General features: G+C 41.1%; 1 protein-coding gene across 2 annotated transcripts in view; it reads left to right on the forward strand.

The window, feature by feature from the left end:
* The window catches only part of LOC122784099 (CD2-associated protein), a 54,320-nt gene extending 49,684 nt beyond the window's left edge, over positions 1-4,636 (forward strand). For both annotated transcript variants that reach the window (XM_044049192.1, XM_044049193.1), the window contains one exon: positions 165-4,636. In XM_044049192.1, coding sequence (XP_043905127.1) covers positions 165-206 — 42 coding nt within the window. In that variant the 3' untranslated portion in view covers positions 207-4,636. The remainder of the gene's footprint in view (positions 1-164) is intronic.
* Positions 4,637-18,476: the final 13,840 nt, after the last annotated feature.

The raw sequence follows: 18,476 nt of genomic DNA on the forward strand, positions 1-18,476 counted from the left end.
GTTAAAGCTTTAGACTCAGCATGTGGCTCCATCATGTTATCGGTTCCTCCTTGAATCCTCCACAGCAGGGTCACGTCCACCAGTGTGCTTCTCTGATGTTGGCCAAACTCGTTGCCGTATTGTGTGTGGCTGTGAACGAGCGCCGTGTGTTTATGTCACCACAGATGGAGATAGAAAAGCTCAAGCGGGCCGTCCACTTGACGTGAAGCTCCCGCTGCAGTCCACAGCAGAGCCTCGGGGGTCAGCCGCCCAGGCCTGTCGACCAACCAGAGAGCAGGTGGTGCGGCGACGGGCGGCGGCGGATGGAGAGAGGGTGGGGAATCATCCACAAATCATCCACCTTGAGCACGTTCTTCTTTTTTCTTCTTTTTTTTTTTTCTTTTTTCCTCTGATCTACAATAATAAACTCTCCCCCATATTTGTAAGATTTACATTTTGCACATATATTTTTTTATTTTTTTTTCAAGCTAGATGTAATTAAGTTACAGATGTATATGTTTCTTTTCTTCTTTTTTTTTTTTTTTTCTCTTTGCCAACACAAGAAACCTGAGGCCTTACTTCAAACTACTACTGCGCTGGACTTGTAACTCTTCCACTCACACTCTCTCCCTTTCACTCCAGCGTTCCTCCAGGAAGAGGTTCACTCTCAGTACTACTGACTTTATGTAAAGCAGGGGGCGCTTTTTTTTTTGTTTTTTCTTTCTTCGACTTCTTCATATTCTTTGTCCAGCCTTTTCTGTTTTGTTTTTTTTTTTGGTTTCACAATGCAGTTGATTTTAAAAGCATCAAGGAAAGTGCTCAATTTCAGTTAACAACCCTTGATCTTCAAGGTCAAATCATTTTTCTTTGTAACATGGCGCCTGTCAGCCACACTAGTCCACTCCATAGCTTCAGAGAAAGAGAGAGAGTCTTGCTTTTTGTGTATTGTTTTTCTTTGTCTTTTATACGTTTTCTAGCATTCCTATCCAGGGTAACACTACTGTGCCTGTTTAAAAAAGAAAATTCTAGTACGTGTTTGTATTGGGAGCTTACATTTACTACGATGGTGTCTGGAATATCTTAAGCATGATATTGTACATCTCTATTTTTTAAATCTACTGACATGCCTAAAGTCATATACTATATAGAGGGCCTCGTCTACGCTGCTCTCTTCTATTTTTGTGAGGGTTGCGTCTGCTCCACCCACTGGGAAACTTTTTTTCCACAGCTTAAAACCAGAGAAATCTGCAGCTGATGCAGATAAAGCTCAAAGGAAAAGAGTATAGGAGGATGGAATTGTGTTCTTCCATTAATGTGGTTTGGCAAACAACAATGGAAAGGTCGTCCCTCTGAGCCCCTCCGCGGTCCATTCTACCTCTTATTCTCCTGTCAAATCAGCAAAATCAGAGCGCAGTCTTGTCCTTCTGCCCTGTAATGTCTTATGCATGAGTCTGCACAGTTCTCCTGTCTTCATCGTACATGCAGCCGCCTGTATGCAACTGGAACTGGAAGCGCACATTGAGTGTCGGAGATAACATGAAATGAACATATAGTTTCCTAATTCTAATAGTTATGAAATCCCCCATTTGTATAGCATTGTTGGTATGCAAGCATATGTATGGAATTATATATATTAACCTTCAACACACCGATGCCTGTCAAAATGTATTTTAGCCACGTTGGCATCACAGCTGTAGGTCAGTTCTTTGCTTTAGAACGTGCCGTTAATACACGGACGCATGACAAATCAAGAGAAACGGCGACACAAAGTGTCTTAAAGGTCCACTGTGTAACATTTAGGAGAGTAAATTAAATAGAGTACCCATAAGTTTGTATGTATGAGTGTATAATCGCTTTTAAAGAAAACAGTGTTTGGATTTCCAAGCCCTAGAAGAAGCCTTTTATACGTACTTAACGCAAGGGAAGGGCCCTTCCTTTACAGAGGCAGCCATTTTGCACCACTGCCTTAACACAAACATCAGCCGTTTCGTGTTTTGAATCTGAATTTTACGCCGCAAAAAAAAGGAAGGTCTTTCTTTCTGGTATATGAAGGCCACCGTAGTTCCCCAACGTGCTTAGCGCGATGAGATGTCATTATTTCTTACACGCTGGATCTTTGAAGGGCTAGTTTGTGATTTTAGCGGGGGCTTATATGAGGTACTGCGTTACACACAGCTGACTGGACTCTGTATTCCTGTGCCCAAACACGGCCAAATGTTTTGCCTTAAACTCTCCTTTGTGACGCTGTAATGGTGATAGCAAAACGTTGCGTCACATTTATATTGTTTCTCCTGTAAATCTTGCTTTCACCATGTTTTTCAATTTGCCAGTGACCTTGGCAGAAATCACCCAATTTACGGCACAAAGTACTGCATTAGAGAACCACATTTTTTTCCACTTAGTAATGTCTTTCTACCACAGTGTCATTACAGCATGTCTTTATACCAAAAGGCTCCGTTAATACAGTTTGCATCAATGTGTCCACTGAGGAAAAGCTGTGGTTTTACTTAGTAGAACATAAACATTTATGGTCCACGTCGCCAAGTATAGTTCAAATTCAGATTTACTATGGGACACGAATTTAGTGATGGAGGCAGCAGCAACACCTTTGTGTGGCCGAGGCACCGACTTTGTCCAAGTAACTTACACAACCCCACTTGTGAACTTTCACAAGTCACTGAGCAGCTTAGTGCATCATTGCCACGGCTCTAACAAGTCTCTGCACTCCAGAGGTGTGAACACTCTGCTCCTGACTCGTTAGCCCCTCACTTGGTGTTTTGATAAGCGTCGACTGACACCTCGCTCCAGTCATCCAGCGGTTCCCCAACCCCATCGAGTTTGTTAGACATTAGGCCACACCCAGCAGTGATGTCACAGTGTCGTCACAACCTTACATCATTCCATTAACATGGTACTTTTAACGGTTTAAGAAAAGAGAATTCAGTCGAAAGTGCCACAATATTTCACGCTATTACTTGAATAAAGGTCCAGTGTGTAATGTTAAGTAGAGTTTATTGGTTGAAATAGATGATTTGTCACTTTAAAATGGTCTTTGTAGCCTTAAAATAAAAATCTCGATAAGGTCCTTTTCTTATTTTTTTTGTTCTTAAAGTTTTCCGTAAAAAAAAAATGTCTTCATACACCCAAAAGAAAACTGTAAACGCTGTAGTGTATATGCCAGGCCTGTATGTGGCGCTACAATGGAGCCATCAACAATGCATGGTGTCTTCATAAAGCTAGTGGGGTTACGTTTTAGGTTAGAGAGGTGGGTTATGACATCATCGCTCCCCCAAATTTGTGTATTAGATAGACGCAAGGGAAACGCAAGGGATTTGGACATGTTTCCCACATTTTAGGGCTCCGAAAACATCCCATAACATCACTTCCATGTGGGCAAAATGTTACACACTGGACCATTAACATGTCTTTGGAGTATGTTCCCGTTTCGATCGAAATACAGACTTAAGGTTCAAGACATCCGCTCGTCAACGGAAAACAAGTCTTCATGTACAGTACCTCATCCCACATTCCATTCTTTTCTTTTTTTTCTTTTCTGAAGTATATCGTCTCACCTGAGGCGTTCGCGGTCGTCATGTTCGGTCCGCAGAGTTGTCACATGGACCGCAGTGAACTCGCTGACTCTGAATTGGCCTTAACCGCATGATGCTGTATTTTGCTTTCTCTCCTCGTCGGCACAAAATTACTGTCCCGCACTCTTTATTACTCAAACATCTGGATTCTGAACCACTGCTGGAATGACGTTTGGCAATGGAAGATGCAAGTTACTCTGACATGTAGCCCTCTGCTGAAGAATAGACTGTAAATGAAAATGGACACAAAGTACAAAACATTTTGTAGCCTTCGCCTGCCACAAGGCATTTATTGGACGATACCAGCTGTCGATCACAGTGGTGTCCGCCCTCATGTGTCTGATCTCCTTTAAATCGGAAAAAAATATTTTTACAAAGTCGACATAACAATTGAGACCCATCAACCCATCAGAATTCAGACTTGCAACCAGTGGAGTCGCCCCCTTGTGGCTGGAGGACTTTGTCTGTCTTTATATGCAGTCAATGATGCTTTTGAGGAACGTGTACAGCACCGTCTTGAACTCCCGTGGTCCTCAGTGCGGAGGTTCTGGACATGTCGTGGTTTTCCACTGTTTTTGCTATGCAACACAAATCCGGTTTCCTGTCGAGTCACACATGTCTTAAAGGAGCGTCACTTTGAATCCTCCTCATGTCCAAACTCAGTGTGTGTTTGATTCTCTTTGCTGGTGTCTGATCACAAACATAAAGTGAGTCCTGGACTCCAGTCTGTTGTTTTGTTTTTTTTTGACTAAGTCGATACTGTATATCTGACCTGACGACGCTCGCGCGCCCTGTGTAAAAAATAAATGTTCTAACTCTGGGTAAATACATAATTACATTGTGGTATAGATGAACTTTGGGACAAGGGGCCTTGTGTATTATCTGTAATGCAGCTTCACTTCCACATGATATTGTACATTCCACAATTTGACAGACAAAAACAACTAAATCTGTGCACATTTATAACATATTTTCCAAGTGATTTTTGTTTACATGAGCTGTATCCTTGCATGAGCTGAGATTCTTTCCAAAAAAAAAAGAATAAATATCATCTTTATTTACTGTCATACAGACTATTTTTCTTCTTTTCTTTTCTTTTTTTTTTCCAGAGCCTCATAAAAGCCCTAAAGGTTTATTCATGCATGAATTGTATTCTGGGAAATATCGAGTGGACAATATCGACTGTTTAGGGGAAAGACTCCACTCTCGTGAAATGAGCCAAGGGTGATGAGTTCCGTCTCTTATTCAAACTGACTGGTGTCTGTCTAGCCCTGCTGTTTATTCACGTGTTTACACAGTGAGGTTAAGAAACGCGTCCTTGGTAATATATAGATACACTCGGGCCATGTGAGTTATGAATTATAAACCGCATTGAAAGTGGTGCAAATCCAATGTTTACAGAAGAGGAATAAATAAATGAGATTTATTATAAAGCCCCCCCAAGACGTCCGCTCTAATCCAACGCTGTAAGGCAAACTTTGATCTTCCCTCCTGTAGCTTTCAACCCGCGGCCAACCTTAGGATCGTATATGGCTTTGCATTATTTATTTATTTATTTGAGCATTTTGCTTATGTGTGAAAATTGCCTCCGGTATGAAAGCCGGGAATCAAACCCACGACTGAAAGATGACTTGTGAGGCGGCGCTGTGGTTTAAATTCATTCACACTGGTCAAAAAAAAAAAAAGAAGCAGTTTAAACCGGAAATTCAGCTGGTTTGAGTGGAGCTGTGCGGGGTGAGGAATGTCTGCTCACATGAAGGTCAGTTCTCGGATCATGTGCTGGAATTTCATTTCCCATCAAAATAGACATTTCTCTCAAGGCACTGGAGGGACAGAAATAAGCAGTTGTTAGCAGCGCGGGTCAAAGTCCCCGTTCTAATAGAACATCGTCGAGTCACAACTGGATCCTACAGCTGGAGAGTTCAACACCCCGCCCCCCCGGCAGCCTCAGCCTGAAGCTGCATGAAGAGATGGATTTGTGGAGCCTCTGGATAAGATCTCCTAAACAGGAGCAACCCGAGGCAGGAACAGTGTGTTTCACAAAGTGGCTTTGTCACACGTTTCTGTGACCTCTCCTTCCTCTGTAGGCCTGACTGTACACATGATCCTGTCTGTCTGTCTGTCTGTGTCACATTTAGTGATTTAGTACTTTTACTTGGAAGAGACGGTTCATCTGCGGCGTTTATCGCTGCATGTGCCCAGGGAAATTAGGAAATTTGGAAATTTGTCCAGGTTGAAATGAGCTGGATGAAGATCAAACATGGAGGAATTCTGCTGTGTTAAATCCAGATTATACCTGGCTTTGAATTGAATTTTGGGGCTCGTGCTGATTTGCTCTCTTCAACCTTGGCTTCTGTGAAATACAGATAGTTATGTATAGTTATGTGCAGCTGCTCATGCACCACAGTACTGTGCCGATAGAAATGAAAAAAAAAAAAAAATGTTGTTTCATATTAACACAAGAACAGTTTATAGTACATAAAGTATAATTTTCCATTTAAATGAAGTTCAATTCAACAAAAAGACACAGAAAGATCTTCTTAAAGATCTTCTTTATTTATCTCCCTTATTGAGTTTCCCATAAGCGCTCACTGAAAACACGGCTGATTTAGCCACTTATGCAACACAGTCCACGCCCAAGCTCAAGTTAAATATCTTAAGAAGATGTTTACTACTCTGCACCAAATTCCATAAAGAAATGTGGTGTTTTTAGCCCGCAGTGGCACAGGAGCCGCTTCGTTTGGTTAGTTTCTGTCACTTGTGCTGAACCTGAACAACGGTTGTTCTTCTACACCAGCTACATGACGCTTTATCAACACACTGTATTATTCCCCACTTTAATTGCTACTAATCACCTTATTTTCATTTGACATAACTTCTCATTTTGCCGTTGTAGCACAAAACTTAAACATACAATGTGTGCAAAGATTATTTTGGCATTTTAAGTCAGTATTTCCATAGTGACCTTTCAGCATAAGGTATATCAGTGATGCTCCTCCTCCTCTCGATGAAAGGAAACTGACCAATCCTCCTATTGGTTTCTCCACCAAGCAGCGGCACGTACATACATGTCCTTTGTCATTCTAGGAGTCTAAAAGAGGGATGAGTTAATGATTAGTTTTCTGTAACTCTTGGTGCTTTTTTGCCTGTTTTGTATGAAGCTGTCAGATCTCTGCCTAGAAAGTCTCCTCCTTAACCCTAACCCTAACCCCAGAGTTTTAAACGTCTAGTTCATGCATTAAGCCCCGACACACGTGTGTGTGTGTGTGTGTGTGTGTGTGTATCAGTCTACACATTTCTCTGTTTCGTTCTCTTGGCGAATTCCCCTCGCGTTGCTCTGGGCAAAGATGTAAAGGAGGATAATAATTTAATATGTCCACTTCATTACAGTGGAAATTGATGTCAAGTAAAAATCCACTTCCATTTCCTTCCTCGCTCGCTTACCAAGCCTCGGGGGGAATCAAAGTTAGACCGATGCAGACGCAACAAATAAAAATATTGTTGATTGCAAACAAATATGAGCCATTCATCAGCAGAGGAACTGATTATCCAGTATTTTTATATTTGGAATTTATCAAACATTATTAACGCTGAGTCATGCTTCTGTCACGCTTCTGTATATTTCAGATATGACTTATGAAAGTCATATTTTAGATGTAAAAAGATGAAGTGATGCTCTGTGTTCGATCACTGCTTTGTTCAGTGTTCACATAGTGCTTGTACGGGATATAAATAACGTACGTCTGAGCAAGTGGGAACTGTGGAAATACTACGTACGATAGTGGCATTACATGAATTTACAGCCGACACAAGTCAGAAAAACCGCTAATGTTCTGACACACAAACAGGGTTTTTGCTCATTTGGACATTTTCCCTGGACATCATCTCCAGCACTTAGCTGCCACTTCTACACTTATTTCCCAGAATGAGCGTCACGTGTGTCCACTCTTGTCTCGATGCCCACGTGTCATGTTGACTCTTCCTTGATTGGTGACTTTCATGTGTTACAGACTTGGACGCCACTGATTACAATCAGGACTCCTGACCTGACCTTGTCTCAGCGTCAGCTCCAGAGTGTTTTAAGCTGCGGGAGGTCCGTGTTAATACGTCCTCTGGACTTGTGCGTCCTCGGGGGACATTGCTTATTGTACCACCTTTTTTTCTTTTTGGCTTTTCAATATTCAGAAGCTTGATGTGTAGCATAGTGAAGACAGAAACCAGTACATAGACTGATGTGTTTTATCTACCAAGGCGATTTGTAATTGTCTGGTTTTCATAGCCTTAGAATAAAATAGTTTATATGAACTTTAGTTGAAGATGTTTCTTTCTTTCTTTCTTGTGCATTTTGAAGTGGAAGTTTACGATGCGTTCAAGTCGCTTTATCAAGGGCAGAAATCAGGGAGACTGCGTTGTTCGCTCATATTGATCTCCCCCCCTCAATCAACACCATCTTTAAGGCACTTCTAATGGAATCCACTGATGTCCAAAGTCTGGCCCACGGGCTAACCGTGGCCCGCGGTCAGGTGTTGTACTCCCGGGCGTCACATGCTTCCACCGCTTATCTCCATAATTGATTCACAAACGTATTCACGCCAAAAACCTCATTATTATAATGTATTACACTGTGGAATCAGTCGAGCTTCCACTTGGTCCAAAACGCTGCTGGTGGACGAATCACTGAGTTCTTGCTTCTCTTCACTGGCTCCTCATTCGTTTCCATATTGATTTTAAAGTGATTTCACTCACTGGCCCGGCTCTGATTGATATCACCACACTTTAAAGAAACCAGCCCGACCACTGAGATCAGCTGACGGAGCCGTTCGTCTTATTCCAAAATCTCAGAGATGATCGACACTTTGGAACTCTCTGAATCGCAAATCACATTTATTATTGATCTCATCTTAAAACCTTGTTCTCTATCAAAGATGTTTTGATTGTTTGTTTCTTTTCAGTTTTCTCCCATTCTCTCATACACATCTCCGCTTTCCTTTTCTCTCTCCCCTCGTTTTTATCCCCCATTCCCACCGGTCGAGGTTGATTCTGCACGTCTCTTAAATCTGGTTCCACAAAGAGACTTCTTCCTGTTTAAAGGGAACCCCGGGTACTTGCTCATTGTTGTTTCTTTCTTTTCTCTGCCTTACCCTGTATTGTGCAATCCTTCCAACAAGGGCACCTGCATCCAGAGTAGGTGTAGTGGAAGAGTGGAACATTAATACGGAGCTCCTGCTTTCTCTCTCTCTCTGTCTGAACTGCCTTGTGATAAGTCAAAGCTTAAACTGTAAACAGAGCACGGAGGAGCAGAACTGTCTTCCCCTCTCTTAGATCACTTCATTTATATTATGCCAACAGGTGATTATAGAATTATTGGCCAAAAGCTCCTTGAATCACCAATAATTTCAGATTTAGACATGTTTACATGGAGTTTTCCCATTTTCTGTGTAGGCACGCAGGCAGTTATGGTCAATTTTGTTCAACCAAATCTTCTTGGTGTGAGGCAACAGTTCTAGCCACGTGTGCCACTGTGTGGCCCCGACCTACAGGTCTAATATAGACATAAATAATAAGTAGACTATACTACTTCAACGTGTGCAACCATGGCTCATACTAAGGTCACTCGTCGTGTTAGTGGTGTAAAACAAGTCACTCCACCCGTCTGTTAATATAGTAATTATCTACAGTGTCCTCAGCTTCATGTTCACCTCAGTGCACACCGACATACTCAGTTTGTTCTGATACAAGAGCAATTGTCATATTATGTTTGTATAATTTAAATGTTTCTCTGCCATCCTATCTATTAATATGTTTAGATTTAGGTTAGAATTTACAACACAGATTTAGCTGTTTTCATATGAAATATCAAATCAAATCAAGTCTTTATTTTTGTTACACGTTACACTTGGATTTATTATCTTCAGCAGTCTCTTCAGTTGGTGTTTTTAATTTCAAATCCAAAATGGTTTGTTTCAGAATTACTTCAGGTTTAAATGAAGTGTTAAAATAGCATCAGTGTGTGTGTGTGATATTTTACATTGGTCATTTCTGGATGACTCGCCTCCAAATGTCGCTCAAGGTTGGTTTTTTTCCACCGAGTTTTGCCCCACATGGTTTACAAATGGTTTTGTCTTCCGTAACATCGTGCGTGAAATTCAACCACAAGTTGTCTCTTCTCTTTCTTCCTAACAACGCCATTTCTGCCACTTTATACTTCTCTTCTGATTGGTTTCCTCCCAAAAAACGGGACAGAACCCTCTCTACACTCTCCATAATCTGTGAAATGTTGAAGGTTTTGATTTTCAGATGCTTTTATCCAAAGCAGCTTACACGTGACTTTGGAGCACAATTTAAAGTTAAGGCCCTGGTATATTTTCCGAGTAAAGTAAAGTAAAGTGATGTGAAGTGAAATGTTTTCTGACCTTCAGGGCCACCATAGGAACATCTCACAAATCTGAATATGCTGTTTTTTTCAGGCAGCTGCAGACAGGAAGTTAGCCAAAGGACAGCAGCTTTAAATGAAACACTTTACAAGGTTTCAACCTCAGAAACCTTTTTTTTTTACACTTTAGACAAGAGCCATAATCTTAAAAGCCCAGATGCCTTATTATTATGCGACAGAGTCAGATAAACCAACACTAAACACTACACTGTTTCTACTAAAGCACTCAGAGAGCACAAACCTCACCTTTCTTATCTGGATAGAGGAGCTACAATCTAATCATATTTTCTTTGAGCCATTATCTACATCCCCAGAAAATTGAATCAAAACCACCTTGGCAGAGGTTATTTATGCTTATCTATGAGTGCTAACTTAACACCTCAGGCCTTTTTAACTTTACACCCAAGGTGTGCCGATAAAAAAACAGGTGTTTCACATGGTGGAAAAACACCTTTAGATTTCGTTATGTAAAGTGAATGAGCTCAAGATAAAAATCTTTAATGAACAACAAAACTTGCAGAGGAGAAAAATTCAAAACATTAGATGCACACAAGCCGGAGAATGAGCAACATAATTAAACTGGACATCAAAGTGATCAGATCAGATATAGCCTGGCCCACAACTAGAGGATTTTCAAATCTGACTTGATTTTAAAGACGCAGGAGACCGATTTTCAGCGTTTTAATCCTGGCGCAGGACCACGCAGTTCATAGCTGTTGTGTGTTAGATGTTCTGTGCCGAGAAAAACAAACAAATGTGGATGAAGTCATCGCTGAGAAGACGGAATCAACTTGGCTCGTACAAGGTACGGTTCTAAACATAAGCAGTCAACTCGCTCTCATAGGTTATTGTGGGGTTCTGCTCACGCCCACGTCCCACGATTGTCGGCCGAGCCAGATCTGGACTGAAATCTGGCCAATTATCCTCTAGTGCAGTACTTCTCAAATAGTGGGGCGGGCCCCCCTGGGGGGGCGCGGCGAGGTGTCAGGGGGGCCGTTAGAGGCAGGGCAGGACAACTCATACAGTTAAGTAAATAAATATGATCTCAATAGTATTTCAATTCAATTCAAAAATAATAGAGAACCACTGCTCTAGTGTGACACAAGCTCAAAAAGAGAAATTCAAATTTGATAATGTTTGGGAAAGTATGGGACTTTTAATTTGAAACTTTTCTAAAACTGTAGAGTAAAAATATCTGATATCAGAACACTGGTATATCATGATATCATGTGCTGAACATAACTTTTTCTTTCCTATTCAGAACTTTTAGAGAACTCTCTTTTTCATTATTTTTCCAATTCAAAAACGTGCCTTTATAAGGAGGTCGTTAAAGTTTACCTTCAGATAGTTTGACCACAGAGAAACGAGCGTCAGAAAGCTGGACCGCAGTACAAATTCACAGCATTGTAAGTAGCCCTGGTGTCATCTTTCCAAGTCTAATACAACCAAACGTTCAATTAACATTTACAGCAAATAATGGCTGCTGCAATATTTGGATCAGGTGTGTGGACAGTGATTACTTTCACCTCACAGTGTCGTAAGTCTCATATACTGAGCGGCTTTTCACTTATGCGGCATGGAAGAAAAAAAATCTGTTATTTTTCTTACTGTCTTTCTCACACGCAAACATTAGCATATTGCTACGTAGCATCTGCTCTCCTGTTGTTTGGTTTCCTATTTTAACTTAACACTTAAGGCGCGAATAATGATGCACAGCTGTTGCAGACTGGTGCAAAAAGAAAAGTGTCAACAAATACCTACAAGCTTATTAAAGTGCGTAACATTTAAAATAATGTTATATTTAATTTTCAGGACATTTGAACAAGTCTTTTATGGCAACTTGAGGAACACTACAGTAGCCCGCATGGACAAAATTAGCCAGAGCGTGCATGAAGCATTAGGAAGCGACATCTTGCTATGCTTACATATAAAAGAACATCATGCTTTCTGGCATGTGAAGGCCACCGTAGTTCCCTAATGCACCTGGGAAAGTGAGGGAGGGAGCGGCGAAGAACTAGAGAGTGCCGACACGAGTGAAGATGTGAGGAATGTAAATCTGTGAGAACGTCCCCATGTACGGAGCAGCTTTCTGGAAAGATGAGCGGTGAATGAGTGAGAGGACAGCGCATCGCAGCAGGGGTTCATAAACCCACTGTGAAGTTGCTAAATCAGGGGGAAAGAAATTCTCCAGCAAATTATCCTCTGATTATTTCTCTCAGACCGGACAAATTTGGCCTGGAGCTGAACGCCGACGCGAGGCTGAACGATGCCTCTCGTGATGAGGAAGCACCATTTGCCACATGCGAGAGTACGTGTCGTGTCACGTTAAAATGAAAATTAAATTAAAAGAAAATACAGAAGCCAGTTTGGTTTCGTGTATGTAAATTACACACCCTGCCCTCTAGTGTTTAGACACAGAAAAGCATATATACACACTTGACTGTAGCTTAATGTAATCTCTTTACAACATGATGCCAAATAAGATCATTTTATTTCATAGCCTTGCATAGGGACACAATTATTCTCAATCAGATTTAATCTCATCTATTCCACACCAAGCATGCATCGATCACTGTCCGTTGTTTGCCTTGATGTAAGGTTTTGTGGTGCTTTTGTCAGTATAATCGTCATTGTGCATTGTGTGAATGTACATTTGGAGACATTTGGCTCCCCGTGACCCGCATGTGGAGGATAAAGCGGTAGACAATGAATGAATGAATGAGTGAATAGATTATCAATGTCTAATTGGCTGCAGTGCAGTAATCTTCCTCAGTCAGACATATTGTACATCCCAAGATAAATGACTTCAGCTCTGCTACGCTGTCAATAATGGAATAAAAATTGAGGAACTATACATGGTATGAAACTCAGTGGGTATTGGGATGTCATCCAAATTTGGTCCATTATTAGTTACTGGGACAATTAGTTTCGAGCCAACAGGACATTGTTTTATTATATACAGTAAGTGCATCAACCATCCGCTCTTCCCTGGACCATCACCTGCTTCAGAAATAAAAGGAAAGCTTGTGTACCGACTTGTGTGCACACCAGGAATTTCCTCCCCATAGAGCATTTGAGTTCAGTCCTCCTGTCGGGGATTAGATCGACCACATGCAAGTCTTCAAACGCATCACCATGCAGTCTGATCCTCGTGTTTTAGGCGAGAAGAATCAAAGGAGCAGAATATTAGATGTGAATCATGTAAAATGGTCAAGAATCAAAGATCACTGATTCAAGTATGAATGTGTATGAAACACCATTCAGGGCCCAAGGGGTGGCCTGTGCCCCAGAGACAGAGATTGGACGACTGAAGGTGCCAGGTTCATGATGGAGGACGCCTGCAAAGGGGGTGGAGAAACGTCCTCTGGGACTTACAGATGCAGACAGGCAGACTGGTGGCTCGTCAACCGGATATAGTGGTCATCGAGAAACAACAGAAGAAGAGGCAATCCTACGCAACAGCAACATCAACATGATGGAACACCTAGAAGCGTGAGGAATACCAAGAGCTGAAAGAGGAGCTAGAGCAAAAGACGTGGGGAGTAAAGGCAGACGAGGTCCCAGTGGTGATAGGAGCTCAAGGGGCTGTAACCCCCAAACTGGTAGCGTGGTTCCAACAGATACATTGGAGAGTGCAGTCCTAGGAACAGCGTGGATACTGCACAGAACCCTCAGGCTCCCATGCCAGCATGGAGGAGACGCAAGATGGTCTGGTCTGGATTTTTAGTGCTTTTCTAGTCTTGATGGCACTACAGGGGCCACACAGTTGGTGTAGTGGTTAGCACTCTTGCCTTTGCAGCAAGAAGACCTGGGTTTGAGCCCCAGTTGGAACAAGGGCCTTTTTGCATAGTTTGCATGTTCTCCCCGTGTGTGTGTGGGTTTTCTCTGGGTTCTCCGGCTTCTTCCTACAGTCCAAAAACATGCAATATGGTTGGGCTATATGTAGCCCAACATCACAATTTGCCTCAAAGGGCTTTACAGTCAATATGCACCGATCATAATATTGTTTACACAAAAGTAGCATCACCAGACCACACATATAGAATGTGTGAGGTGTGTATGCACTTTGTGTAGGGTTACTGCCTTGAGGCCACATGGATTACTGCTGGTGATGGATATGGATAATCCATATGACCATATGGATTAGTCTTTTTTTTTCTTTTTTCTGCAGATTGCTGCATGGAAATCAACACCTTTGCTTCCATTTCAGGCCACAGTGATGTAACTGCTCTACAGACAGATGGAAAACCACAGATGAATGGGGAGTTGAAAAAAAAAATAGATGTCCCTCTTTCGGTGTGAGTGCGAGACGCAGTCATGTTTGATTATTTGTTTCCTTAGTGCATCATGTGACAGAAATATCAGACCTTGCAACCCAGTCTCTAGGATCATACAGTTTATTGCCACTGTTCATTTCTGCAAACCACAGAGATACGTGTGATCCGAAACCAAAACCACTTCATCGTCCACATGAGGGTTGCAGGGCTGCTGATGCTAACACATAGAGACAAGCGACCATTCACTCTGACGCTCACATGCGGGTAATTTAGAGTGTCCAATAACCTCTGCATGTTCTTTTGTACAGGGAGAAAGCCGGAGAACCTGGAAAAAAACCACCCTCAGGGAGAACATGCAAACTCCATGCAGAAAGGCCCTTCTTTTGACTGGTCGGGAACTGGGGTCTTTTTCCTGCAAGGTAACTTATTTACACATCTACAGACTTGTTTAGCAACGTATGAGTGCCGGGTGATGATAAAAATAACATTATTATGAATGTGGTTGTAGATTATTTGGCAGAAATATAAATAATTTGTTATTTGTAGTGATTAAAGTAGCACAATGTACGACTTGCTCTCTGGTTCCCCCCATAAATTAAATAAAATAAAATAAAATATATAGTATGTAGCAGTAACAGGTGCATTTGTTGGGTGGTTGTTTGTGTTGGACTGGCGATCTGTTGGCACAGCACCACCCGCATCCCTCATGTGGAGGATAAAGCGGTAGCAGATGGTTGGATGGAGATGACTGACACTGCATGGAGTCAACAAGAGAGGTGTATGCTGGAAATTATCCACTCAGGTTAAGTCTTGTTCTGATTGAATTCATTGAATAATCATTTAGTTTTAGAAGTGGGAAGGACACCACTGAGTTTGACGAGTAAAAATGTAAGCAGGTTTATGTTCAATTATGGAAACCTTTGGCGAGCCACTTGGAAAGGGTCTGGAAGCTCCTGGTTGCTCAAAAGCTACTTGTTGGAAACCCTCATGGCAGAATGCTCAATGTATGCAAACTGAGGCTGTGATGTAGTTGTTTTTGGGGCACGGACCCTAAACCACCCTGATGGAAGTTGCTGTAGCATCAAAGTAATCTTGGCGACATTATTTGATGGTCCCCTGTTTGTTACCAGCTGCAGTCTCACCATTCGATGTCACAGATTCTTACACACTGGACCTTTTAAACACTGTGAACACTAATATACACAATACATATTGTATGACCCTGGCGGCAGAGCTATTACGTTTGTGAAAATATCTGGACTTAACTTGCCAGCTGCTGTTGGATGGAGTTTGAACGCGACCCTTTTTGGGCATCTTGTGTAGTTTCTGCAAGGAATTCCAAATGAGGTTGTGTTCTCCACCACAGAAAAAGAAATTCATAGCCCTGGATCTAACCCAAGACTGACCCCCTGGAATTGTCCATTAAAGGTGTTAAAGCAGGCTGGAGGAAGTAAAGTGCCCAACAAGGGACTGCAATGGTGTCTGGAGCCAGATGGTTTCATCTATGATGCGTCAGGTCTCCCGTGAATTCATGGGGTAAAAGACTTCTGTCGGCTGCTCCCAGTTAATCGCACCTCTAGAAAGAACAGCTATTTATGATTGCACTGAAAATATACTTGATGAGACAGAGGGGAATAAAAGGAATTCATTTTTTAATAGAAAGTTTCCATCAACGTTCAAATGTCTGTACAAAGTCTTTAGGATTCGTAGGTATGGCCTGAAGCACATGTTCAATCTTTAATAATGTTGTAACTGCACACTGAGTGCTGTGTGCCAAACTTGTGAGTGTCTCATCTGAAATGACCCCGCGTTCATGTTGGCAGGGAATTAAAGCTGCTTCTCCAGCTCTAATAGTCATTCATTAACTAGATATGAGTGGGAACTTTTAATTGAAATACCACTTTATGCAGTAATTCACACAACTTTTTTGTATACGATTTAATAAGCACATGTTGCCACAGCCTTTTAAAGTATGAAATACTAATATAATATGTGTTTATCAAATGTAGATATTACAGTTATTTCAGATGTTTACTGTTTAAGTAGTACACAAATAGTAATTTCCTGATGAGGTTTCCAGTACTCACAGCTGCTGTATATGTATCTATTGTCCAACGCTGTTTCTGTCTGTGCAGAGTCATGCAGAAATAGTGACCTTCCCCTCTTTCACCAGATACGCAATGAAATCAGTAATGAAATTCTTTGTGTACTTTTTCATTCTTGAAAACAAAGTAAGTTCAATATCCTGACATAAAACCCATGGAAAAAAAAGAAAGAAGAAAAGATGGCCAGCAACCTGATGTGTGTGTGTGCGTGTGTTTTAATGAAAGATATCCTATATTTGTTGCGTTTTGTTCTTTTTCTGGTGCAAATCAATAAACTAATCAAAGATATATCCTTATCAGCAGGTACTGAGGTTGCCTGGTTCATTCTCCTTGAAGACCCATCGTGTGTCTACACAAAAACACAGCTGTGTGTCTGTGTGTGTGTGATCTCACAACAGGGATTAGAATATGACCCCCTGTCTCTACAGTGACCTCTTGTGATTAGATTTCACTTCATGTGCAAATGAGTGTGTGTGTGTGTTCATATTTGTTACCCCTCTTCTGGCATTACACTGACCTTACACTGACCTTGTCAGGGCCAGTTGATAGTACTGATGGGGAACTGGTTAGGTTTAGGGCTAAGATTCCCAAAATGCCATGGATTCACCATGTGTACGTCCCCTTGATTTGAAACATTAACTTGTACCTTCAATGAATTTGAACAAGAGGTTTTTAGTCCTAAAATGTAAAACTATGCAACAACTTTATAGTTTTAATTCATGCCATATGTTAAGCAATTTCCCCCTAGGAATTAATACAGTATCTCTCATTCTGATGTATTGTTTTGCTAGTATTGGTCAAGTATTTTCTGTTGTTTATTTATTGCTTATTGTAAGTCTTAAATGGTGGAGCCTGGAGCACATTCACTGTCTTTACTTGTCATGTCTGTGCTGTCTGTAAGATGGTTTTCAAAGGATATCACTGTCCTGAAGCTGCAAAACAAATCTGCCTGTCAGTACAATTGAAGGGACTTGACTTGTTTTCATTTAAAAATGCTGCTGTTTCCATTTGAGGCAGATATTTAGAAATGATTCAGTTTCCCACAGTCACTTCTGGATTTCTTCTTAAAAGGCTGACTCTGAGTGAAAAGCTTCATTAACACTTCTCCTCATTAGTGTCAACAGAAATCCTCATTCTTATTTTAACCATTGTTGTGCCTCATTAGGACACTCTAGTGTGGATTTTATAGAGATTTATTGGAAGCTGTGATCACACCAGTACCAAAGTCCCTGGTATGTGATATTGCTGATCCAGATAAAACACTAATACTTTGAACAAACCAATTGATCGACACTGTTGTGAAAGATGAATCTTGGTTAGATATGTGGCCTCTCAAGGTTAACCATGATGAAAAATCATAAAAGTCAGACTATAGTATGTCGTCCAAATCTTTACAAAAAGGTCATACTATAGTATGTTGTCCAAATTTTGACGAAAAAGTCATAGGTTAGCATGTCGTCCAAATTTTGACAAAAAAGTCATACTATAGTATGTCGTCCAAATTTTGACAAAAAAGTCATAGGTTAGCATGTCGTCCAAATTTTGACAAAAAAGTCATACTATAGTATGTGACCTGATGGTTTCACACATTTGTGTTATTTATTTATATTTCATCATGTTTTGTTATCAGTTTAGTATTTGTGTAAAGAACAAATTTGTGGTTAATTCCAAAATAATGATCTAAAAATAGTAAATACATAATGTTTTTGAAATAATGAGTCAGCTTTTTGTAACACAGCATAACAGCATCACAGCATAGCATGACATAAAACAGCATAGCAACACAGAATTTAACATGACAACATAAAATAACATACACGAATAACACACACACACACACAACATTTTAGTAAAACTGTTACGCACATGCCCATACTTGCTTTAGTCACAAATGAAAGGTATGGTATGTTTTATTTTATTTACTACTGTGTTGATGCTTTGTGGTGAAAAACTCTCGTCAGTGAATCTGCGGTCACAGCCACTTCAATCGTCGTCCACACAGTGAAGCGCACGGAGCCGCATTTCCCACATGACTGCGACCGGCGGAAGGAGAGATAGTTCCCTAAAAAGCGGCTGTAGGGGAAATGTATCA

Source organism: Solea senegalensis, linkage group LG17, assembly GCF_019176455.1.
Source record: "Solea senegalensis isolate Sse05_10M linkage group LG17, IFAPA_SoseM_1, whole genome shotgun sequence".
Classification (NCBI taxonomy): domain Eukaryota; kingdom Metazoa; phylum Chordata; class Actinopteri; order Pleuronectiformes; family Soleidae; genus Solea; species Solea senegalensis.